This window comes from Nelusetta ayraudi, unplaced genomic scaffold, assembly GCF_046127955.1.
Source record: "Nelusetta ayraudi isolate G7.1 ecotype Tasmania unplaced genomic scaffold, CSIRO-AGI_Nayr_v1 ptg000027l, whole genome shotgun sequence".
Taxonomy (NCBI): Eukaryota; Metazoa; Chordata; class Actinopteri; order Tetraodontiformes; family Monacanthidae; genus Nelusetta; species Nelusetta ayraudi.
Genome location: NW_027466077.1, coordinates 2,976,162 through 3,000,647, shown reverse-complemented (window position 1 = coordinate 3,000,647; position 24,486 = coordinate 2,976,162). Strand labels below are relative to the sequence as shown.

The window sequence follows — 24,486 nt, the reverse complement described above, 5'->3', positions numbered from 1 at the left end:
TTGCCGGACCGGGTCTCCCCCTCCTCACTCAGACACTCATTCATCTATGTCACCACGACTTGCATCTCGAAACCTTTTCCCTCGAGCGAGGAGGTCCTCCTGTTTCGTCCCTCGGCGGGCACAAGGGGGGAAACTCACAAGGCGGTCCGACAACCCCCTGACCCACCCCCATCTGTCATGCGTAAGGGGAAATTCACCCACCTAATTGGGGGGGAAAGCATTTTGGGTACTGGGGGTGTCGCGGGGGGCGGGGCAGGTATGAAGGTTGTTATTCTAGTGTCGGGAGGGTCAGAGGTGAAAAGGGGGAGATCACACCAGTGATTAGCCGTCTTCATGTGCAAGGATGGAGGGAAGTGGGGACAGTGGGAGTGTTTGTTGGCCAGCCGGGGTGCAAAGTAATTAGAGGGAAAAGGTTAAAATTCTCTGCGGTTAAAGTCCAGCACCGTTAATGCTAATATACATGGACACCTGGGCCACAATCATGAGAGTCCAAGTAAGATTACTGCAATGACAATAAAGAACATTATTCAAGATCCTGCAGAAATGTCTGGAACCACTCAATAATGTAGACGATCTGGGCCCTCGATGGGAAGTTGTTCCTGAACCTCAAAGACTGTGAAAGTCTGAGACTCCTCACGAGCCTTAAGCGCATAAACAGGTTCATCTCAGAATGACAAGTGTTGAAAGGCAATAGACAGACAATAGACACGACCGACAGGTTAAAGGCTGTTGCCGCTCATTGAAGTGGAGCGGCAACAATTTTCATTTCATTGCTGCATGAATAACACCTAATCGCAATTCCAATCATTTAAAAATGAGCCTTTACTGTGGCATGTCATGCTCTTAGCATGTCGGTATGTGTCTATATATATATACATATGTATATTGACTGACTGACAGCTTGGAATACTCATAGGCTCACAGGCCTGGGGGATACAAGTGCAGGGATCTTGGAAGACAATATCTCTCTTTCTGCAGACGCTCCCACGACACCTCCTCGTCGTCGGCTGTCAGGCTGACTTTTTTCGCCCGGAGGCTTGCATAGCGCGATCAGGAGCGGCACTCGCCCCACATTCGGCAGGTACCAGTCATTTTCGGCTTTTTTCAAAGCATCTGGTCTCTCTTTCTCTGAGCTCGTCACACTTTGCCCCGGGTTGCTGTGTGCGGCACGCACACGTAGTTTCCTACACCTGCTGGAAGCCCTGTGCGTGCACACACAGGCAGACCAAAGAGAGAAACAGGGGAGCAAAGAAACAGTAAATGACCTGCACGCGTCCTAATGAGGGACGACCGGCCGTCTGGCATTCTTTTCTTCTCCATTTTCTTTTTTTTTCCCTCCTCCTCCGCCTCCTCAAATCATTTGGTACCCCTGCTGCTCTCACAGAGGGCTTTAAGTCTGCCGCCCGTTAACGGTTGAAGTGTGGATTTCCTGTCACATACGGGTTAGGGCCCAACAAAAGTTCTGTACGCTGGTACTTAAACGGGATCACTTCCAGCTGCCCCATCTAAACACAGACACTCTCTCTCTCTCTCTCTCTCTCTCTCTCTCACACACACACACACACACACACACACACACACACACACACACTCGCGCTCACTTCTTACTTCATACTACGCCTGTAGAGATTTATACTGTGTCCGCGGCGCTCAGTGTTGTCTTTACACACTGACCTTGTTGCATTTTTATGGCGCTTTTAAACCCCCAAGAATCACTGCAGTATTTCTTTAATAAAGATTTAGGACAGTATAAAGCTACATGCTTTAGTGCTCTCTATCCATTATTATCCTTGTTTAAAACGAGGTTTAGGTCTTTATGGGGAGCTACAGAAGTTCCAGTCTCAAATGTGCCGTTGGATCTAAAAAGTCATGAACGGAGTCTTGGCACCGAGCTCCCACCCGTAGCGCCGTCCGTCCCTCAGCGGGATTGTTTGAAAGGCGGGACAAATACTCCCCTCCAGTGCCTGACAGATATTTTTCATCGCTGTCACGACGTGACTTTCATGGCTCCCAGCTCAACGCACATGCCTCTGCGAACAGCGATTCGATCCATGGGCGCTTTTGTAGAACCGTCCAAAGTTTTGGATTCATCAGTCAGCGAGCTAACTCAGCGTCAACAGGATCGATGGGCGTCCTGGTTAGCGATTCTTCAACGGGCTCTTGTCTTTCTTCTCTCGTCTTGTTTGCATGCTTTATGGCTTTGCGACTGGGCCTTTCGCTGCATTACACGCTCTGCAACGAGGGTCACCGCTCCCCCGAGAACGCGGGTACCACTTTGCGCCAAGTGTTCTGCGGTGCGGCGCGTAAAGAATCCCATCTGCCTTTTCAATTGAGTGGAGCGAGGCAAGTCGACAGCCCGGGCTGAAGAACATGATGACAACGTCACTGTGTTTGTCATTTCCAAAGCAAAAAAAAAAAAAAAAAAACCTTTCATGTTGGGTTTCTGAACTGTATGCCTTCGCTTGTCTTACTATAGAAACCACAGTAGACTTTGCATGTTGAAATGCAAAAGAAAACCTTTGCAGTCTCATTGTAAAGCTCCACTGAACAATTAAGCCATTATTCTGTCACTGCTGGATTATTCAGGCTCACTTGCTCGATTCACAAAATTGTAATTCTTATTAAGCCTTCATGCTTATGGAAATATGCTAGTAATGCGTTTGATGATGGGGAAAGAAAAAACAACTTGCCTTTTTTGCACTTCTGCACAAATTATTTCCCAATACGCTCTCTTCGTATTTGAAGATGTTAAACATTGTAAACATTCAAAAATGATTTAAAACTAGTAAAGTTCTGACTTGTCTCATTGGACAGCTGCTTGTGGGGAAGCTTCCTCAGGTGTTGATGTGGGGGTTTTGTAATGATTTAATCTCCCAACGTGTGCATGGGCAGTTCTAGAGACTTTACGGGCTCTGGCTAGAAGGGACCTGCCCACCCCAAAACAGCTTTTTCATCCATTTCATCTTTGATGCCTACATCAATACACTTTTTAAAATCAATTCATAGATTTACTCCAGAGCAATATATTCATTAAGACTTCTTGGCAAATAATTGAAAAATAACACAGTATGTGGTGTAGTAAGTGCAAGTCTGCAGTATCTTTGCACATCTGGATTAAAAGTGTTTAATGTTGTGGGGATGTTGTTAGGTTTGCCTCTCAATGGTTGGATAGCAATATTACAGACTATGACTTTATTATTATTATTATTATTATTATTATTATTATTATTATTATTATTATTATTATTATTATTATTATTGTTATTGTTATTATTATTGAGGCTGAGCATGACAAAAGACGGTGCTAGAGAATGGCTTCGAGCCACGTTTTCCGCAAGGATGAAAGACCTGTTGTTTTGTTAGGCCTGGTTCATTAGTATTAGTTTTAGTATTAGTATTAATATTAGTATTATTGCTGCTTCTGTGTTTGACATCATACTTCTGTGGTTGGAAATAGAGGAGACGTTCTTATGAGTCACATCCTATTTTATTTTGAAAACTAATAACCGGAAGTTGTCCTCACTTTTTTCTTCTTCTTTTTTTTTTATTTCAGAAGACCTGAGTGCAGCAGCGAGGGGAGAGACGCTGCTGACAGGGAGCGCAGAGTGAAGCAGGCAGGGGGATCAGGGGGGGAGTTGAATCGAGGACGTCCGTCTACTTGGAGCTGCGGCAATCGCTGCGTGTGTGAAGTTGCGCTCGTCGTCGTCATCATCATCATCATCATCATCGTCGTCGTCATCATCATCATCATCATCATCATCATCATCATCACCACCACCATCATCAGTAACATCATCGTCATCGTCGTCTGCCACTCTGGACTTCCCAATAGCGAGCAGCGGGTCCGCCGCTTCTCTCATCCGGATACTAAAAGTTTTTTTTTTTTTAATGCTGTTTTTCCGCCTTTTCTTATTTTTACCATGAGGACAAACGTGTGGATTTACCAGGCTCTGCTGTGTCTCGTGCTCACTCTGATGGATGCAGGTATGATATGTGTGGAGAGCTCTGCGTCCAGGATTTGAATAACTTTTTTTCACTTCTCGGTGCGAAAAATAATGTTCATATGTTCTTTGGATTTTTTTTTTAACCCCCTTTCTTTCAAAAAAAAAAAGAAGAAGAAGAAGAAGAAGAAGAAGAATAAGAAGTTTTTAAATACCTGATGTACTTCACGTTTTGGACAGGCTGCGTGAATTCTAATTTTCACGCAATTCACCGTTCTAATTAATTGAGGGTTGCGGTGTAGGATCCAACGTTCAGAGGCAGAGGCGCGCTGATCTTAATCAACTTAATTAGACGTGCTTGGCACACAAATCAGTCGCGCAGACCCGCAGGGACGATTCGCTCACATGTGAACATTCCGTCAAACTGCGCCACCGCTGAACTCGCTGATCCTCCGTGATGCCGCGTCTCGGCACCCACCCCCCTCGGCGCATGAAAGGCACCGGCAGGTGGAGAGCCGAGCCGAGCCGAGCCGAGGGCGCGAGGTACGCAGCTCCTCAGTCAAACAGAGTGCGCGGTGACAGCGTCGGTGTCCCCCAGTCCTGCCACTGTGCACCGGGGCGCCCCGATTGGGGGGGGGGGGGGGGGGGGGGGGGGGGGTCGGCAGCCCGTGATCTTTGACCGCCCCTGCAGTTTGGGGCCCGCAATTGGCGCGCTGAACTCGGCTGTGCAGCAGGGAGATAGAAAGGTGGTGTGTGTGTGTGTGTGTGTGTGTGTGTGTGTGTGTGTGTGTGTGTGTGTGTGTGTGTGTGAGTGCAACATCTGGCCGCTGAACCCGGCTCCACATTGTGCACCCTGTGAAGTGGATGTAATGTCTGCCTAATTCCCAGACAGAGGCGAACCTTTAACCTGCTACCTTCCTGTTCGTCCACCGCGTTCACATTGTCGACATTGTGCGATGGTTAAGGTTGCCGGGTGTTTTTTTTCAAGCCTGGGCTACAACACTTAACCAGCTGATGCTTTGCACTCCTCGGCATCTGGACGTTTTTTGGGGGGTCCATACCCCCCCCCCCCCCCCCCCCCAAAGCCAAGGCGCTCTCAACCTGCTCCTGCCTCCTCTCGTTACTTCTCGCCTCCTTCCAAAAGCAGGGCGACACGACCCCCTCCTCCCCCACCTCCGTTCAGCCAAACGAACGTTCGGGATTTTGGAGATAGCGGTGAGCCCGGCGGCTCAGGGAGGAAGAGACTAAGTGAAATCTAATTGAGCGGCCTGGCCAGACATCAGGGCTTAGAACAACACATGTGATGAGTGCCAGATGTGGTCCGCCGGAGCCCAAACATTAATAACACGTTCTCCCTTAAGAAAAAAAAAAAAAAAATGGTTTTAGATCATGTGGAGCCTCTAAATGCTCCAGAGTTTACACTGTCCTAAGTGTGCGCCCAATGCCAGGCGTCCTGACTGCCGAGCCAGGCAGCGTGTGGCTGTAACTCAGTAGCTCTTGGTGATTTATATCACACTTTTTCCTAATTGTAAACGGAAAACTTTTGTACCAGCGGTCGTAATGCGGTGCGAGGATGGCGCTGAAAGGACAGGATTTACAGTTTAGCGCCATTTCATTGAAGGATGGGCTCTTTACTTTTTCTTTTTCTTTTTTTTCTTGGTTACCCCCCACGAGGTAAAATGAGTGATCAGCAACAAAGAGGATTCGGCCTTAAAATACGGTTTTGTCCCGCTTCTGAACCCCATCCAGGATCTCAGATGCATTTACATTGTGACTGAAATTTCCTCTGATTCCCACTTCTTTTCCTGAGAAAAAAAAGCTTTCCCAAAAATTTCTATTCCTAATTTACTTTCGTAAGTGTTGGATGTCGAAAGGACACCTGAACTCAAGGCTGAGGTTTGGGCTTCAGGGAAAGACACCAGAACCCTTTCTTTCCCGACTTCAGGAGAGGATGCAAGAAAAACCTTAATAATTGAGTCAAAACGTTGCTGTCCAACGTACTTTCAGTTATTTTGTTCCCAACTTTTCACATGTAATGTTCCCGTATCATTAAGTTGGAACGCAAAGTTCATAAATGGTGTGTTCTAACGCAGGGAAAAAGTTGACCGATGACGTAGTTTTTTTTGTCCCCTCGATAGTATCTGTCCCCATCGTTGTTTAGATATAAGGGGGGAAAAAACGAACTCAATGTGAGTTCTGTTTATGCTCTTGTGACTGTTGAGGAGTCGCGAACGCACGTTACGGAGACAAGGTTTTCTGCTTGGATCGCAAGCATCCATGAAATATAACTTGCAATAACATAAAACTCCAGCAGAACATAACATAACGGCCGGACAAGGGCGGGCGGTGAGGGAGGGTAGGCTTGTTTTTTGGCACTTCTTAAAAGGACCAAAAATCCAAGATTGTCTCGCATTAAATCTCCAAGCGAGTCACCGGAGCGCGTCGGCCTCACCGGACCAGTATCATCACTCTGTTCTCCTTGGCTGTGTTCTCGCTCCGCATTACTCAGAAAGCACTTCTCCAGCCGAGGCAGGCAGTCAGGGAGTTCTGGGCGACCTCCTCCTCTTCTTCCGCTTCTTCTTCTTCCTCCTCTTCTTCTTCTTCTTCTTCTTCTTCTGTTTTTTCAGCCAGGCTTTGATCCCTGGGCGCGCTGGGCACATTGGGCTTTTCCTCGTAGATAAACGGTGGTTGGTCTGGCGCACCTCGAGACGTATTCCTGGAAAACGCCTCTGGAGATTCTAAGAGTTCCGCTCTGCAACTTCCTCTGCACGCTGGGCGGAGGGAAAAAAACTGCAGCGGAAGGGTGCGTTCGCCGACAGGTGGCAAAGAGTTTATGTCAAAACGTAGCTCGCTGCTGCTGCGGCTGCTGCTGCTGCTCATCGCAAGTCCCTGTCCATGCCGGGACCCTAATGTCTTCAACAGCAGCCCACTTCTAAAGGTTCTTCCCCTCTTAATCAAGGACGTACCGTAAGCAGAATTTGAGCTTCAAGAGTTGGTATGCTGAGGAACCTCATTTAGATCGATTGGACTGAAAATAGTTGCATTCAATTTTTTGAGTGCCACTTGGCCTTCGTAGATCTCAAAACCGTCTCTACCCTCTCCCCCAGTGTTAAAAGGTGGTAGCTCAGAAACCAAAACCAAAGGACTGAATCTTCCAGTGGGACGGGTCAGCAGTCATGACTCTGACCTTCTGAGACCCATCTCCTCTGGGCTTCTTTCTTGCAGGGTTTTGCCAGAAGTCTCGCCGCTGCCTGCAGAAGTACGAGAAGACGGAGAAGCACGCGCTGCTCTGCGCCGACTGCCCTCAGCAGCCGCTGGTGCAGACCAGCCGATCGCAGGAGCACTGCGCCCGCAAGTGCAAGAAGGACAGGAAGAACTTCACCTGCAGGTGAGGAACAGGGTTTTCTTTTCCCAGGCTCGCCCCCAACTCCCCACCTTCCCCTCCCCCCCTTGGACTTCCTCAAAAACTTTTCTTGAGCCCCCCCTCACCCTGCTCCTCCTCCCCCTGCCTCTGCCGTGCCGACGCCGTATTTACATATTTTCCGTGTTTATCGTTTGCTCATCTCGCAAACTGCTTCCCGTGTGCCTCCCTCCAAACAGGGCTTTCAACTTTCATCGGCACAACAGGAAATGCCACTTGCTTCCCTTCGACCGCTTCAGCCACGGTGCCCAGAGGCAGCCCAGCGTCAACTTCACCTTGTACGAGAAAAAAGGTAAAGGCGCCTTTCGGAGGACTTGTCGGATCTCGGCGCGCCGTTTTGTTTTGTGTGTCCACAGCGCGACACGTATGTTTCAGGAGTGATTTCAAAGTTTTGTGTTATTAAGAATCTCTGTTGACAAATGTTGGTTTGGGTCCTTTTTCCTATATCCTGCTACCAAACCGCATGTTCGTTTAATGAAGAAAAGGAGACAAGGAAAATCTTATGAAGTTTTAGTGAAAAGAAGAACAAGACATTTGTTACAGAGATCTGATGGAGAGATCTCTGGAGTCGAGTCCTGGCCATCGCCGGAGTCAGACTGACAACTTTCTCCCAAGAAAGTCCTTAAATGCAAAGACAAACAATCTGACTCCTGATTTGAATGTCTTCTCCTGTGTCGTCCTTTGATTGGCTATCCAATTTTCACCCTTCGGTTGCTGGGCGTTAATGTCATTGTTTGTGAATCAGGAAGCAAGTCCTTATTTGGCCGTGAGCCAAATGGTCCAAATGGTCATTCCTTCTTCTGTTGAAACAATTTGCGGCAAGACAAGCTCGGGTCACAAGTTCCCATCCCTGTGACTGGATGGGTCGCAAACTTTATGAGGGTCGCAAAGGCAGTTCCTTCAGCTGACCACTCTCTGGTCACCCCAGGTCACTGTTTATGAGACTGAATGAGTTACACAGTCTGGTCACAAGGTTTTCAACACCCCCAGGGCACTGGTCATGATCAGCAAATATACACCAAAGCACTACATATAGTAACATTCAGTACATTTATACATTCAACTCAAGTTAATAATTCCAACATATAAATGTAATGTTACCAATATAATAGCACAATATGCTATGATGCACAATGTTATAATAGTCACCCACACCCCCACCACCACCACCACCAGCCTTCAGCACACGGCACAAGGTGACACGTTTCAATGACTAAGTTTCCATGCGCAACTTAATCGAGCTATCCTCAAAATTCAGTTTTCTCGTCTAATCAGATTTCTCTTCTGGCCTCAGTATACACGCAGCTGAGAAAATCGGATTATTGAAGGGAATGTACCTCCTCCCCAACAGTAGGGGGCGCTATGAGTCTATTCAGCGTGTTAATTTCCGGTTAACCTCTTTCGCCGCTTCACAGATTATATAAGGGAGTGTATGATGGATGCCACGGACAGCTACAGAGGCAGGAGGTCCTGGACCAAGTCCAACATCACCTGCCAGGCCTGGGCCGACGACAGCATCAACGAACACACGTGAGTACACACCACTCAGCAGTAAAAGTATCGGTAGGTACTTCAAATACTAGGTTGTGAAGAACCAACCTACTTCCTAGCTTGTGAAGATTCGCCTGGATTCAACAGTAGATTTAACGCTGACCTTTATTTTCAATGACAAATTGCAAACAACATTTTTTGTTGTTTTTTTTTTCTAATTTGCGCTGCTCGCACCAAAAATGTTGGTTCTACTTGTCCATGTCTGATTTTCTGTTGCAATATTTTTGGACTATAGTGAACTCAAAGTGAATCCTGTGTGTTTGTCACGCTGTACAGCCGCGACAACTTTCGTTTTTATGAAAACTCTTCAATGGCTTTGGATTGCTGCGTCTCAATGCGTTCTTATCCTAAGCGAATCAATCCAGCCTGGTCCGTATCACCCGCCCAACCTCCCACCCTAAAAAAATCAAAGCCGTCATCTTTCATAGCTGCTGATGGGAGAACACTGTGGATCAGAGGGTGGGAGGTGTTAATAATTCACTTCCTGCAGCGGCAGCAGAAGCCCGCTTGTCTAATCTAAAGGCTCCCACCACCAGCACCAGCACCACCCGGGATGCTCCCTCTCTGTCTGTCTGTCCCTCTCTGTGTCTGATGCTGTGCAGGCATCCGCCGCTGATTTATTGGCGCCCGCACCGCACCGCCCCCCCCCACCCACCCACCCACCTTCCCTCTGCACCTTCAGGGGGGCTGAGCGTTTAGCCAGCCAGAGTCAAGTCGGATTTCTCTCAACACATGGGCGGCAGGAGGGGGAGAGAATTCCCTTCCCGGTCGGGGGTTGTTTTCCCTCTCCGGAGCGTCAGGTGTATCCCGGAGTTGTTTTATCGCGACGGTGGTTTTTGTGCCAGAGCCTCATTAGTGGCGCTCATTAGTTGGCCCACGACTTTGACTGGTGGAGGGGATGGAGGAGGCCGAGCGGAGCTGCTGCCAGGTGGAAAAATAGACAAGACGGCGGAGCGGAGGAACAGAAAGCACTTAACAAACAGACTTTATAGACTGAAGTCATGTTCTGTCTGTTGTCCAGCTGAGCTCCGAGAAGCCGCAGAGTAAATGCGTGTTTGGTAATCCGCAATTAAAACCAAGTCCAGCGTTGGCGGTGCCCGTCTCTCTCTTCCTTCTCCTTCTTTTTTTTTTTTTCCAAAGCTGCCCTTCCGAGTACCAATACTCTATCACTCTTTATTTGACACCCGAATGACGAGTTCCGAGTTGCGATTCACAGCACAGCGACTTTGGCGTGTCTTGTTGGCAGCTTCTGGACCTTCAAAAGGGGGCGGGGTTTATAAAGGCAGCTTTTCTTCGGGATGATTTAGTGCCCCGGCGGAGTTACCCAACACCGGGCCTGGGTCCCAGGTCCCGCTGAGCCACAGTTACCGCCGTTAATGAACCACGCGCCATTTGATTTTGCAGGTAACTATTATTTTCACGCTTGGCCGGTCGGCCGGTGCAGAGCGAGGGTGATTTCTCCGGAGGTTCCCCCTCCAGGAATGGGACTTCCACCTGCTATCTATATTTAGCCCTTGAGGCAGCAGGCTTTACACCAAAGTGTGTGTGTGTGCATGCATGTGTTTGTGTGTGTGCGTGTTAGCGTCCAGCCAAGCGGGAGTGAGGACCAAATGGGATGGAAAATTTCTGCTGGTCATAACGATGATAGATAAACTCGCCGTCGTTACTCCCCTTCGTTCCCCCCGGGTTGGGGATTTTTCTTTTCTTTTTTTCTTAATATTTCCACACGTTTCCACTCGGCTCCGCTCCGCCTGTACGTGAGCCCGTTCAGCTGCGCGACCGCAAGCACTGAAGCCTCTTGTCGTCTCGCCGAGAGATTGATGCCACTCGCGCAAAGTTTCCACTAACAGCCGCGTTTCCACAAACCCGTCTCTCAGCGGTTCCCTGTTTTTTTTGTCTTTTGACACAAACTCTCCCAGTCTGCATTTTCAAATCTCCTGCTCGCAGCCACTGACGCACGACCGCGCTTCTTCCATCGTCAACGAGGCCTGGACGAGGCCTGGATGAGGCCCGTCGCAATGTCTTGATTGCATCATTCAGACCAGAGCCAAGGGAGTGAAGTGTGTGTGTGTGTGTGTGTGTGTTCCTGTGTGTGTCTGACTGGCTTCGCTCCGATGGGAAGGCGCTCTGCTGGCAGAGAGATGAAGAACTGGCCAACATCTGTTAGCACAACATCATTACGGCTAACTTGCTCCCATGCCGTGCCTCCTCACCGACTCTCACCAGATGCGACTTTCCCCAGTCAGGATCCCTTGTAATTTCATTTTTTAAAAAATGAAGGCATTATGATAGAAATGAATGTTGAGACCTTTGAGTTATGCGCGCAACCAGATGTGAGTCTTGGCACCCAGCAGGCCGCTGCGCTGTCTTCAGAGAGGCGCTGTTCAAACACCGTGTTGCTATTTGTAAGTTGGGACCGTGATCTGTTGCGCCTTTCTCGCTCTTTTTTTTGTTTAGTTTTTTTCTCAGCCCCGAGTGGGATGCCTGAGATTTACGGCACTTCTGGGCTTGAGTGATGTTGTACATTAGCGTGGAAGCCTTGTGGAAGCCCCGGGGCACGTAGAGGGGGAGCGCACCCCGGGAAGGGGTCACTGTCTGGGGCTGCTGCTTGTTGAGATGTTGGAGGCGGCTCTTCCTGCTGCTCCTGCACATGTTTCTCTCTACATCATCAATTAAACACGGGGCTCCCGCTTTTCTTTTCCTCTCGCTCAATCCATTTTGCTCACTTAAGCCAGTCGTTTTGCTTTTCAACCGCATGACCATTCCTCCAGTCTCCCTGTGTGGGAGCGGGTGGGAGGTGACTGTGAACAGATTTTTGTTACACCGCGCTCCACCCGCCCAAAGATGAACATCTTGTACGTCGTTCCCCTTGTGTTACAGGTGTTATGTCTGGACTATTGCATAGTTTATGGCTTGCTGGTCATCACTGTCGTGCTGCATCAGCTAGCAGAGGCTTAGCTGGGTTGAAACATCTAAAGGCGGGTACACACAACAGGATAATCAGGCCAATTTCTGTCCTGATCTCTCTCTTTCTCATCAAAACAAGCAAAGTCCTGTTTGTCTGATGTTTGCAGATGACATGGTGGTTTCCCTCCAGTGTGGGGTGTGTTTAGAGTAAATCTGTCTAGTCCGATTTGCTGAAAAGGTCACGGAAGGAGGGATATTGAATAATGAATGTCTAATATTTGTAGCGTGTGGGCTGTTCTGAGAGGAGCCGAGGGCGCACAGTGTGTAATGTCATGCGTAACAGCCAATCAAGACATGAGCTGTCAGCTGAGTCGGCTGACTGACAGAAGAGGAAGTAAAAATAAACGTAACACATGGCACCGGGTGAAGAGGAAAGGCTCTTGGAACCTCGGAAATGGAACAACTTAATTTGTGGCAACAGCATGAGTGCCGATATAAAGTTTCGCCCAATTGCTTCTTCCTTCCTTCATTGACTATGCAAGTTTTGGAATATTGAGCGTAAAAAAACCTGATACTCTGCTGAAGAATTGGTTGGTGTGCGGTCTTCTCCCCAGATCACGTCTCGCTGTACAAGTTCAGAAGAGAGAAACAGAATCTCAGGCAATTTTGCAGGATCCTGTGATGTGTGCCAGACCTTTTACGGGGCCGCCGGTGAAAAAAGACCTGCATGAGCTGCTCCCAATGGCTCGTGGCGTTGTTCTGTGCTGTTGGCACCCACTGTGTCGTGACAGGAGTAGGGGACCCTCGGAGAACCAGGAGTCAATCGTGCATAAGGTGCAAATGCACAAGAGAGGAAATGCATCAACGACTTTAGCTTGCGTCAGATTTGTTCCGCAGGGTTCTTCTCAAGTGTCGGAGGTGTTTCAGTCTTGCTGCTGATTTGGCTTCTTACTTGCGAATGTGTGCGATGCTCTATGCACGACAGCGGAGTGTGCAATTACTGTTTTGTTTTTTTGCAGTATTGGGTAACACTCATACATGGCGTTTGTCTTCTCGTCTGCAGTTTTTATCCCGACAGGTACCCAAGAGATGACCTGAGGGAGAACTTTTGCCGGAATCCCAACAACGATCCTGGCGGACCGTGGTGTTACACCACGGACCCTAACGTAAGAGCGGAGGAGTGCGGCATACCGCAGTGTTCGGAGGGTAAGGCAATCAAATTGTCCCCGCTATTTGGCATCTACTGCTAGTGTGTTTTGAAGTTTACGTTTTTTCAACATTTGTCATCACTTCTAAGCTTTTGTATATCTCGTCGCGGCAGACACATGCATGGTGTGCAATGGTGAAGATTACCGGGGCCAAATGGACCATACGGAGAGCGGCAAGGAGTGCCAGAGGTGGGACTCCAAGAGTCCGCACAAACACCCCTTCCAGCCCAAGAAGTAAGGAAAACAGCTGTTCTGGACAGTTAATAATAACAATGATGACAAAGGACTGGAATTATATACCAATTTTCTGAGCACTCAAAGCTTCACATTCTACCCATTATTCATTCACACCGCATTCACAATGGTGATGGTAAGCAACATTTGTAGCTGCAGCTACCCTGGAGCAGACTGACGGTGGCTACCAATCTTCCCCTCGACCACACCCCAACATTCACTCACATCCATACAAGGCAATGTGTTTTGCGGAAGGACACAGCAGAGACTGGGATGGAGTGGGAATTGAAACGGTCATTGGACAACCCACTCTACCTGCTGAGATGCAGTTGCCACCCAGTTGTTCTGACCCACTCGTTCCCCCCTCTTCCTCGCCCTCTCAGGTATCGAGATAAAGATTTAAAGGACAACTACTGCCGTAACCCCGATAACCGCCTGCGTCCCTGGTGCTACACCATGGATCCCAAGACTCCCTGGGAGTACTGCAACATTACCAAGTGTGGTAAGGGTGTCTGTCTTCTTATTCGCATCAACTCAAATTGTTTGGCTGTGGTTTTTGCGGTGTGTCGTCAACGACTCAGTCCGGGAGCAAACGAGTGTCTAATCGCTGTCTTAATATGAAGTATCAATCATCAGATACCGTGGTACCGCGCTACTTCAGGGCTCTCTGGCTTGATTTCTGCAGCACATGGGGAGTGCGGTCAGTTTTCTAACCAAGTTGTGAATTTCAGGGATGCCTCAAGGTCTGTTCTGTGTATAATATGGGCTCCACATATATTATATGCGCAGCCCGAGCGCTCTGTGGTGGGTGCGGTCGCCGGCAGGAACGTGGAAGAGCGCCGCTCTCCCCCCTCCGAGTGTCAGTGAGACGGCTGTTTACCCGAACCGAGCGTTTCATGTGGCGGTCGGGTTTAAACATTTCCACCTCCACCAGGAAGAGTAAATACGGCTGTTTGCAACGGGGAGGCTCCGGTTTCATCCAGTGTTTTACTGAGGCCCGTGCTGCGGCGACTGCCGAGCCACGTGTGCATCCTGCGGCGTGGTTCTGAGGAATGTTCGGTGGTATGACAAGCACGACGTGCACAAACAAGCGACAAACGTGTGTGCATTTGCATTTTTGCAGCTGCAGCCTTGACATTCTTTGGAATCCCAACCTGAGTGTAAAGGTGTTATGCAAAGGCATTTGTCGGCGCATTTACAGGAGTCAAGAATGTCTTGTCCCTGGTCTCAGGTCCCATCTCGAGTGAATGACTGAAAGAACTTTATTCATTTTCTTTCAATTTCGCTCAATTTACTTTTCCAGTAAAGCTCAATAAAACATAAGCAAATTACCTGCGGCACACGGAAAGAAACCTTTTCCGCATAAGCAAACCTCGTCCAATCTAAAGCCTCCAGGGGAACCTGCTCGTCAAAGGCCTCACCTCCAGCAACTGCAGGCATGTCTTAAGAAAAAAAAATGTTAGGTTTCTATTTCACTGGAAATAATCTGGGATAGAATATAATATTTTCCATAATTTTATAGACAAATGGTTTGCTTTACCATTATGAAAGAGTAATTTCGAATTGCAGCCCCGATCACCTCCTAATGTGCTATTAAACATATGTTAAAGGGATAAGCAATATATTTTTGCTGGACAAGTATGTCTTATGGCAGCCTCTGACAGAGCTGTAATTTTCAATAACTTTGGCCTTCGTGTAAAATAACAAAGACAAGAGGCGGAGGGTGGAGGTTGGGGGGTGGGGGGCGTCAGGCAGAGGTTACACCATGTGAGGATTTGTTTCTCCTCTTTTGTCTTTGAAAGCGCAGTGAAATATTCCCACATGCACGGTCGCAAAAAGACACGGAGTGCTCTGCAGAACACGATATGATTTACAAGCAGGGCGTTCGGATCCGCATTTGTCCAGATGTGTGCATCCCTCACTGCTTGCCCTCAGAAAGATAAAAACCGCTGACCTGTACCGTGTGGTGCGCGCACACACACACACACACACACACACACACACACACACAAGGCCCTGGCATGCCTTACATCAAGCCCAAGAATCCCTCTTTTCCATCCGTCCGTCCGCCGTCCCATCCCTGCCCCAAAACATTCCCCCTTCCTCCTCCGTTCTCCTCCTCCTCCTCCTCTCCAACTCATTTGTCAAAGGCTAAAGAAACAGAGACAGAAATCCAGCGGGGAGAAGTCGCTCAACGTGTTTCTGCATTCCCCCTGGCACGCTGCTGAAAAGCAGAATTCCTCCTGAGCGTGTTTGGAATAGTTTTCCACTGGATGAAGTTGCCCCACTTTGACTTTTGGTTTGATCTCACGTCTTTCTCTGGTTTGGCTGTATTGGACGAATAAGCAAGAATCAGGTTTGAGCATTTAAGAGTGTGAATTGAGCAACATTACGAAGAAGACTACATTTTTGTTGTTTTTATTTAGATTAATTTTTTTTGCTGGAATGTCCCTGTGAGCTAAATCAGCACTGGTTGTTGTGGAAGTTCCTCGGTAAAAGAATGTGGCAAAGCGTTGTTGTGAACACACGGCCAGTTTCCTATCGCTGCTGGGACGAAGGGCGGGAGTGCTACCGTTTTTGATCATCTGTCTCTGGGTTAAACATGACACATTCTTCAAGGGATTAATATTTCCCTCCCTCACTCTCTTGCCCTGCCTCCTCCCCCTCCTCGAAGCCTCCTCACTTCCTTCGGGCCAAAAATGTTTTGTTTTTTTTCTCCTCTTTCTTCTCGGCCTTTTGCTCAAGAAAAATCACCACCGTGTCTGTCCTCCTTCTTCCCTCCCCACCACTCTGCTTTTGCCAGACTTTGAACCGAAGGGCGAGGACACAGACGTCAATGTCACCACGTCATGTGTTTGGGGAAAAGGCGCAGATTACCGCAGCACCATGAATGTCACTCCAGAGGGTGTGATTTGCCAGCGCTGGGACTCCCAGTTCCCGCACAACCACTCCTTCCTTCCACACAACTTCAAATGCAAGTGAGTGACGCCTCCTCTGCGATATGACTTTGAAATGCCAACGGTGATAAAGAGTTGAAGCCCCTTTGTGTGTTTGTTGCAGAGACCTCCGGGAGAACTACTGCCGCAACCCTGACGGCGCCGACTACCCATGGTGCTTCACAACAGACCCCAATCAGAGGATCGCCAAGTGCACGCACATCCCCAGGTGTGACGCTGAGTCGACACAGAAAATAGGTAACCCCACAGTACAGCCTGAGTGTGTCGACAAAACGGTTCAGGGTTTGTTTCAGCACCAAGAGAGTCGCATAAATCAATAATTTGCCCCCAAAAAATCAAACCCGTTTTAAAAACTAGCGCAGCAATTATCCAGTCCCGCTCCTATCAAGGCAGAAGGTTTGCAGATCTCCTCCAGTCTACTGGCCGTAGTAGTATTACCTTTCTTTCTTACTTTCTTTTTTTTTTTTTTTAAGTTACAGTTTCAAAATGACTGCGCAACGTCCAGGTTGCTAAAAATGCAGCCCGCCAAATACCCCCCACCCCCGCAAGAAAAAGTCATGTCGTGTGTTTTCCCAAAGCAAAATTTCCGCAGACGCTCTCCTCATTGCTCCTGCAGGACTGGGATAGTTGGCAGCTCGCTGACAAATGAATTCCAATTTCGTGGAGTAATAAAAAACCCACCCAACTCTGGCCAAAGTCTCGGCTGTCATTTCCCATGTTCCACCGCTTCTTCCACTTTGCACAGAGAAGACCCGCAGGTGTTGCAATTGGCCAATTTGTCGGTCTGTTTAAGATCCGACATCCGCAGCTTTCGCGTCTCAATTGAGTTGAAGAGCCGGCAGTTGCAGGGAGGGACCTTTTTTTTTTTTTTTTGTCGCTCAACTCATCCAAACCACAACTTCTGAACTGCACTGTTTCAGTTCCTGCTGACTGCACATAGTTGGGTGTTTGAGGAATGCCTCCGTGATGAAACGTAATTTCTGCTAGTAACAAGAAAACTTCTACCCCTACAGAGTGTTATGAAGAGGACGGGAAGACATACCAGGGCACTCTATCGATAACCCGATCAGGCATCCCCTGCGCCGACTGGTCGCATCACATAAAAAGGTAAAACCGAAACATGACTTTGCACGTTAATTGCCGCGTCCTGCACCCCCTTCCTGCCGCTTAAGCGGCAACGTGGAGGTTTCCTAGAGAGAACCCCACATTCTTTTTCGGCGGGGTTGATGAGTGTTTGTTGACAGCTTAGCTCCCCTTGCCTTGTGAAAATCCCTCTCAGACGAAATGAAGCTCAGCAGCGAAAACAAACAGCGAGGGGAAACCAGGGGTTCCTCAGGGGTCAGTACCAGGCCCAATTATTATTCATCTAACTGACGAGAGGGCGCTCTCCGGGGGCGACCTATCCCAAGGAGAGGGCCGCCCCAACTCGGGGGGGGGGGTTTCAGGGGGTGCTGCTGCCGCTGCCGCCTCACGCTGAAGTCAGCCTGTTGGAATTACTTAATTTACAGGAATTTTAAAAGCCAAAATGGCACAGACAGACGGACATGTTCCAGAGACGACCCCTGACCCCAGGAAGTGCTTTCCGAGGAAAAGTAGATCAAAGCCAATCAGCTCCCTTTGCGTCGACTGTAGCCAGCGAGTCTACCCCTGCTCAAGGTCAAGGGTCGTCACCGGGAGGGGAAGAAAAAAACTGCAGAGAGTCACAGCTTGTTCAACGTCCTCCTGGGAAGAGGAAGAAATGATCTTTTGCTGTGTCAGTGTGAGGTGTGAGCGTCCAAGCTCCTTCCTCGTGCTTCTTTCGGGGTCTGCGACGAATTGCTTGTGGGATAATAATAAATAAAGAAGAAGAAGAAGAAGAAGAAGAAGAAGAAGAAGAAGAAGAAGAAGGGGGAGCGCAGCACAAAGTGTTCCACAGGCTCCTGCTGCTAAATGCCTAGAGTGCATATTTTTGTACTCCCATGAGTAGAAATCTGTGTTTCCTTCTAGGGGCTGTGAGCGATAAATGCATAGGACTCGGTGTGCAGTAAGAGAGCCAGACTTTACACACACACACACACACACACACACACACACGCACACACACACGCACACACACACACATGCTGCATATGTGTGCGACGCCACGCTGTGTATGTTTTTAGAGCAGTCAGAGTGTGTGTGAATCTTGGTGATCGTCAGCTCGCACACGCACACACACACACATATACTGTATCTATATATGTATATACGGTGTGCGCAATAACGGCTGGAACATGAGAACCTGTATTTGTGTGTCTTACAGTGGGGATTCTCACTCTGCAGAATCCCACCAGGGCCTGCAGAGGAACTACTGCCGCAACCCGGATAGCGACAAGCACGGCGCCTGGTGCTACACCGACCCAAACACGCAGCTAGTGTGGGACTATTGCAGAGTCAAGCACTGTGAGTGTCTTTGGAGGTCGTCGATTGGTGCACGATTCGCCCAGTACTCTCGTTTTCGGCCTTTGTTTTTTTGTTCGAATCCCCGCAATTTTTCTCAGAAATTATCTATTTACTTTGCCATGAATTGTCCCCTCCAGCATCCCGTCCATTTAGTCATGCCAGTCTGGTTGGTTCCATTTAAAGGGGCTGGCAGGTGTTTTTCCCCTTCCACCTTCTTCTTCAAGTCAGCATCAGCTTGTTGTTTTTCCGCTGCACTGCGGTGCTCTGCCTTTGTCACTCCTGCCAGATGTTTTACGTCATTCCTCAGGCAGGTGTGAACGCTTGCCGCCCTCCGTGCCTCTGATCCAAATGGCGTCATCTCTCTTTTAGAGCGGAATTTTAAAAAGTTAAAAAAAAAAAAAAAAAAGGCGTCTGATTGTGATGACATGTAATGTCAGACGTTAAGAGGATCAGGTTCGGTTGGTGTTGAAGTTGTGCAAAAAAATCAAAGGAGGACAACTCGAGGTGTCAGCTGGGTATAACTTGGAAAGTGTCCCAAAGACTTTGATACATGAATTCGAGGCAGGTATGAGAGTTAAACGAATTAATGAGCTTCTAGCAAAACATCATGACACAGGTCAATTGGCATCCTGTGCAGGCTTTGTTGGTTCCTGCATCAGCACTGCTTGTTTTCGTAGCTGGTTCTGCTGGTTTGTGTAATCTGCTCAGCGTTGTGTTTGCACATCCCCGCTGCCCGTCCCTCAGCCCAGCGGATGGAAGCAGCTTTTTTCTTTCTTGGCCTCCTCAGCTCTGAAATCTGAAGAAGGGCCTCCATCAATTGGCCGCGCGATGATTTCCATAATGTGAAACATCTTCCCTGAAAATTTTCAGCCGTCTTGAGCAAATTTATTTGCTGCGGTTTCACCGCCGTTGTGAGACGCAAAAACAATGATTCAAGCGCTCAGATAAGTTTTCACAAAGAGAGTCGTCTTTTTTTTCTCTCTCTTTCTTTTCTCCCCAGGACCTTTCATGCTTTTTGCGCTCCAGCGTGCAGTCAGTGGTCTGAATTATTTACCGCCACTACGTCGTCTCTTCTTACTCTTGTGCTTCTCCCCCTCTTCTTCTATCAGGTGAATCAGCCCCAGCGACTCCCGGACCAAACAGTGAGTATCGTTTTTACCCATCTGACTTTTTTTTTGTCCGTCTGGTCCTCTTCCTCTGCCTCTTATCTCTAATTCTTTCCTTTTGCCTTCCTCCTCTTTATATTACATCCCTCTGGTGCCTTACGCCGGACTAGACAAATGTTGCGGTGACCCTTTTTGGGGATATTATAAACATTTTCCCCTCCGTCTCTGCTGTAATGAAAATGTATGGAAAGGTGCTTGCTTGAAAGGGCGTCTTTGTGCTCAGATACCAGGACGTCGTGCTTTGTGCACATCAACACCAGAATAGTTGGGGGGCACCAGGTGCGCGGCATGGACGGCAGCTGGGTCGTCAGCATCCAAAGAGAGTGAGTCACCTTTAGCGCCCCAACCTTATTTAACCGTTGCGTTTCTGTTTTTTTATATGACAAAACACCTCTTAATGTTCCCAGGAACGTCCACTTGTGCGGAGGCTCGCTGATCCGAGAAAACTGGGTTCTGACCGACCAGCAGTGCTTCACTTCCTGGTAAAGTTCAAACTAAAGTACTTGACACATACCTCCTTCTTCCCATGGTTGCCACTTTTATTAAGACTATAGAGGATGCCAGCGACATCCCGTCCTGCAACTTGACATTGGAAACCTTGATCTTTTCGGCCTTTACATCTGTTTAACTTTCAAGACGTTGGAATGCCAGGATCAGTCGCGTACTGTATGTCCAATATCTCCACATCTGAAGACGTAGCTTTGAAAGGAAGTGCCCGGCCCTGCTCAATGCGCGGCTGCCGTCTGTCATGCATATGGAGCGCATCAGTAGCTTTTAGCTGATAATTTGAGGCCCAGTGCAGGTTTGCTGTAAATCCATGCTTTGCTTTGATTCGGCGGAACTCGCATTTGTCTCCACATGCTGCGCATTTCTTACATGTCGATATTTTAATATTAAGCTGCATCTAGAACGCATCAGCCGAGTCATTCATTCATTTTGAGCAATAAAACATGCACTTTTAATCTGCTGTAAGATGTTTAAAGCATAATCAAGCCGGCACGATTCCTAGTGAAGGGCAGCTCGAAAACTCTTGCAAACAGCGCAACTCTGTGGTCAACTTGCATCTCGCTTGCACTCTCTGTGCTTTGCCAGCGTTCCAGATTTGAAGGACTACAGCGTACAGGTTGGTCTGCAGCACCTCAGCGACTCGTCCAGACACCCGAGGCTGCGCATCTCTCGGCTGATCTGCGGCCCCGAAGGTTCCAACCTGGTCATGTTGAAGCTGGAGGAGTGAGTTCCCCGGCGAGGCCACATCTGAGTTTGCTTTATCAGAGAGAAACTGACCCCGTTGGAATCAATTGTGTTTTGCTTTTTTGTTTTTTGGTGCAGTCCCGCCCCCATGTCCGAAGGCGCCTCCACGATCCACCTGCCAATCAAAGACTGCCACATGCCCGAGGGCACCAACTGCACCATGTATGGATGGGGGGAAACCAAAAGTACTGCCTTCCTTCTCCCATTAAGCCATGACCATATATTTTCCCATTTACTGCCATTATCACTAATTCAGTTTATTAATTTGGGAAAGAAAAAAAAAACCCTGCATTACAACATCATTTAACAACTCGCGTACAATCTGCCCAGACACAGGACAGGATGAGTCGCTCAACGCCGTTGTCATGCCGATGGTCAACAACGACATGTGCTCGCAGATCAAAGGGGACGCCGGCCAGAGCAGGATCTGCGCTGGCGGCAGGAGCGGCGAAGGCGTGTGCGACGTAAGGCCATCGGCACAAACTGGGAGGAGGAGTCTTTTTTTCTGGCCGGCTGCGTCTCACTAACAGTTTGTTCTCAACCCCGCTGCAGAAGGACAACGGCGGCCCGCTGGTCTGCCAGGAACACGGGCACAAGGTGGTGATCGGCGTGAGCATCCAGCGGACCAAGTGCGCCTCCTCGCAGCCGGCACTCTTCGTCAATGTGGCCTTCTACTCCGAGTGGATTTACAAAGTCTTCCGGCTCTACGCCAGTCCGGAGAGGAACTGACGGCTCGGCAGGCGTGGAAATCGGTTATGCGCGCAGGAAGAATCCAACCGGCCCGTCCCCCACCCCTCATCTCTCCACCCTTGGCCAGCGGATTCCAGGATCTCCCCGGAGTGACCGGCGCAGGAGAAGAACGAGGGGGGAAATCACCTTGTGGAAAAAAGCCGCAGTGGGATTCTTCCAGCTGAAGAAGAGGAAGAAGAAGAAGAAGAAGAAGAAGAAGAAGAAGAAGAAGAAGAAGAAGAAGAAGAAGAAGAGGAAGAGGAAGAAGAGGAAGAGATAGTTCAATCCTCCAAGACGAGACCAACCCAAAGGACTCTTCTTCCACTTTGCCAGTGAAGACATACATACATTTGTTCACTTCTCGACGTTTTGTGGCACTTCAGCTGCGTTTGACCGGCTTAGATATCCTGAGCCCACAAATGACTGCTCCAACTCAGTATTATCTCCTGGAGTTTACTTGAACACGGACTCGACCCAGTTCTCCGGGAACTGACCCCGTGAGGGACTGGGATTTCCTATTTTTTTCCCCTCACTCGTTGAGCTCAGTCGTGAAAAAAACAAAAAAACAAATATATTCCTTCACCCTCCTAAAAACGCTGGACCAATGTTTGGTTTGATGCTATGTGAAAACATTTGCCCAGAGAGGCATGAAGTCGTGGTTTGCCAGCGTTTTACCGGTTCTGCATCATCGTCACCATCATCTCATCCATCTCCAATTGCTCACAACGCAGGCTGCGCATAGAGGCGACGTGCACAGGCGACGTCAAAGGGCGCAGAGAGTTGAGCCACAGCAGAGGCGTAAATCAGCCAACGCTGTTTGCTGCGTACAGCTGATATATAAGCCAAAAATTGGTAAATCTCTTAAAAATCGCTTAGTAGTGGTAGTGTAGTACTGTCAAGTAGTCCAGACGCTACAAGTCCGCCTGGGCACGTTGGAACTGCTTCCATCCAGTCTGTAAGTGGGGATCTTCACCTTCGGGTGCAGACGGCAGAACTTGGCCCAACCGCACAGCCGCTCACTGTGTGCAGTAGCTGGACTACCGCACCCTTGCTCCCCTTCTTCCCCCCTTTGCTCTAACTTGTTAGCAGACCCGTGAGAAGGGTTTTAGTGGGACTGAGAAAACCACTTCCAAAATCTTGCGCTTGTATTTGTAGCGTGAGAGAGAGCGGGAGTGAGAGAGTGAAGAGCCATGCCAAATATAACATGGCTATTTGGTCTCCGCTTGTGGAGGGAACTGTGGCCCCCGGTGGGCTGTGAGCAGTCCGTCGGATATTATATTGATTTTTTTTCTCTCTCTGTTGTGACTCTATATGTACATAGCTAGCAGATTTATTTCTGTATGTTTCTGCTCGTGCTGTAAGATTTTTTTTTTATAGGTCTTATAGATCTGAAATATTTTTGGGGATTGCATTCATTGTGCCTTAGCTTTGCCTGGTTGCTTGTCAGCAGCAGTCAGGGTGTATTTATTGTTATTTCTTTTTAAACAAGCAAAAGACGTTCAAAATCTTAGTTTGAGCTACATGCCAAAAAAAAACAACAACATTAAAACAAAATGTTGCAGGCTAAAAATGAAATTCGTCCGGGGCCAATCGCTGATTCGCTGATGATCCTTTTCAAAAGACAAACACAGATTCAAGTCTTTTCTTTTTTATATGCACGTGACAGCATCTCAGAGTGATTTACCTCCGATGCTAAAAGCACGAATAAAAACACGGATTACTTAATATCCAATAAAGATTTATCTTCAGATTTCAGCCGAGACGTCTGTCGTCAAATGTCTTGCCATCAGCGCAGCCAAAATAAATGGCAGTAAGTGAACAGACTGATGTGTTGCATCAGGAAAGAAGGATTTGAGGTTTTGGCCGACGGATATAAAATCTTCCTCCGACATGTGTCTCTGATTACGACCGTTTCAAAGGCCCCGTCTCATAATTCAAAATTCACCAGGCGTGTTCATTTAATAATGTCTGTGTGTTGTGCACGGACCGTGCAAAATGACTCTTTTAAACATCACATGGAGGGCACTTGAGACGGACCACACTGTGCATCCTATAAGAATACATGCGTATTTTAAGCGTTTTTCTATCTTTTTTTGACCACCAAACCTGTGCACAGCTCTGGTGATCAGCCTGTACCTGCAGACCGCCCATGACAGCTCGGCCAATGAAGGAGTCGTGACTGAACCGCCGGTGGAAACCAAATGTTGCACCTTCTCGACTGCTAAACCGTTATTTAATTTTACCCTCCTGTAAATACCTCCAACCCCCCCCCCCCCCCCCCTGCCTTCACCCTGAGCTCCCGGTGCATTTTGTACAAAATCCAGCCTGTAATTTTCTTGTAAATATATGCCACTGCTATATATAAATATATAAATATGTACATGTATATTTTACATAACAATCCCCTCTGTCTGTACGTTTTGTATAGACTTCAATAACAGCTGCTACTTTGTTGTTTTTTTTAAGTCGCTGACCTTTATATCGGTGATATTTTTCCACATTTCTGTAGCCTTTGTACCATTCATATTTTATTAATAAACAACAAGTTGACATCATCTCCACCCTGCGCGCTTGTGTGTGTGTGTGTGTGTCTGTCTGTCTTCAGGCCTTGAACTCGTAATGTTGCGATAAACGCCGCGGCAGCAGCTCGAGGTGGCGGGCGTGGTCCTTTTGTCTTGCGTCACGCGGGGCCTGCGGCGG

General features: G+C 48.3%; 1 protein-coding gene across 2 annotated transcripts; it reads left to right on the top strand.

Moving 5' to 3' along the window:
• The first annotated feature begins 3,574 nt into the window (after window positions 1-3,574).
• Window positions 3,575-24,352, top strand: hgfa (hepatocyte growth factor a). Of its 2 annotated transcripts, none has more exons than XR_012927137.1 (18): window positions 3,575-3,984; window positions 7,167-7,329; window positions 7,542-7,654; window positions 8,778-8,892; window positions 12,884-13,026; window positions 13,142-13,262; window positions 13,646-13,764; window positions 16,066-16,240; window positions 16,323-16,456; window positions 17,233-17,326; window positions 18,501-18,640; window positions 19,750-19,782; window positions 20,030-20,129; window positions 20,214-20,288; window positions 20,899-21,036; window positions 21,136-21,219; window positions 21,388-21,521; window positions 21,610-21,750. XR_012927137.1 is itself a non-coding variant. In XM_076030125.1 (18 exons), the coding sequence occupies exons 1-18, from the start codon at window positions 3,921-3,923 to the stop codon at window positions 21,784-21,786; spliced, it is 2,145 nt and encodes a 714-aa protein (XP_075886240.1). In that variant the 5' UTR covers window positions 3,577-3,920; the 3' UTR covers window positions 21,787-24,352. The 2 variants fall into 2 exon arrangements, 1 of the variants encoding a protein (XP_075886240.1); XM_076030125.1 differs by having other exon boundaries at window positions 3,577-3,984; window positions 21,136-21,242; window positions 21,610-24,352.
• Window positions 24,353-24,486: the final 134 nt, after the last annotated feature.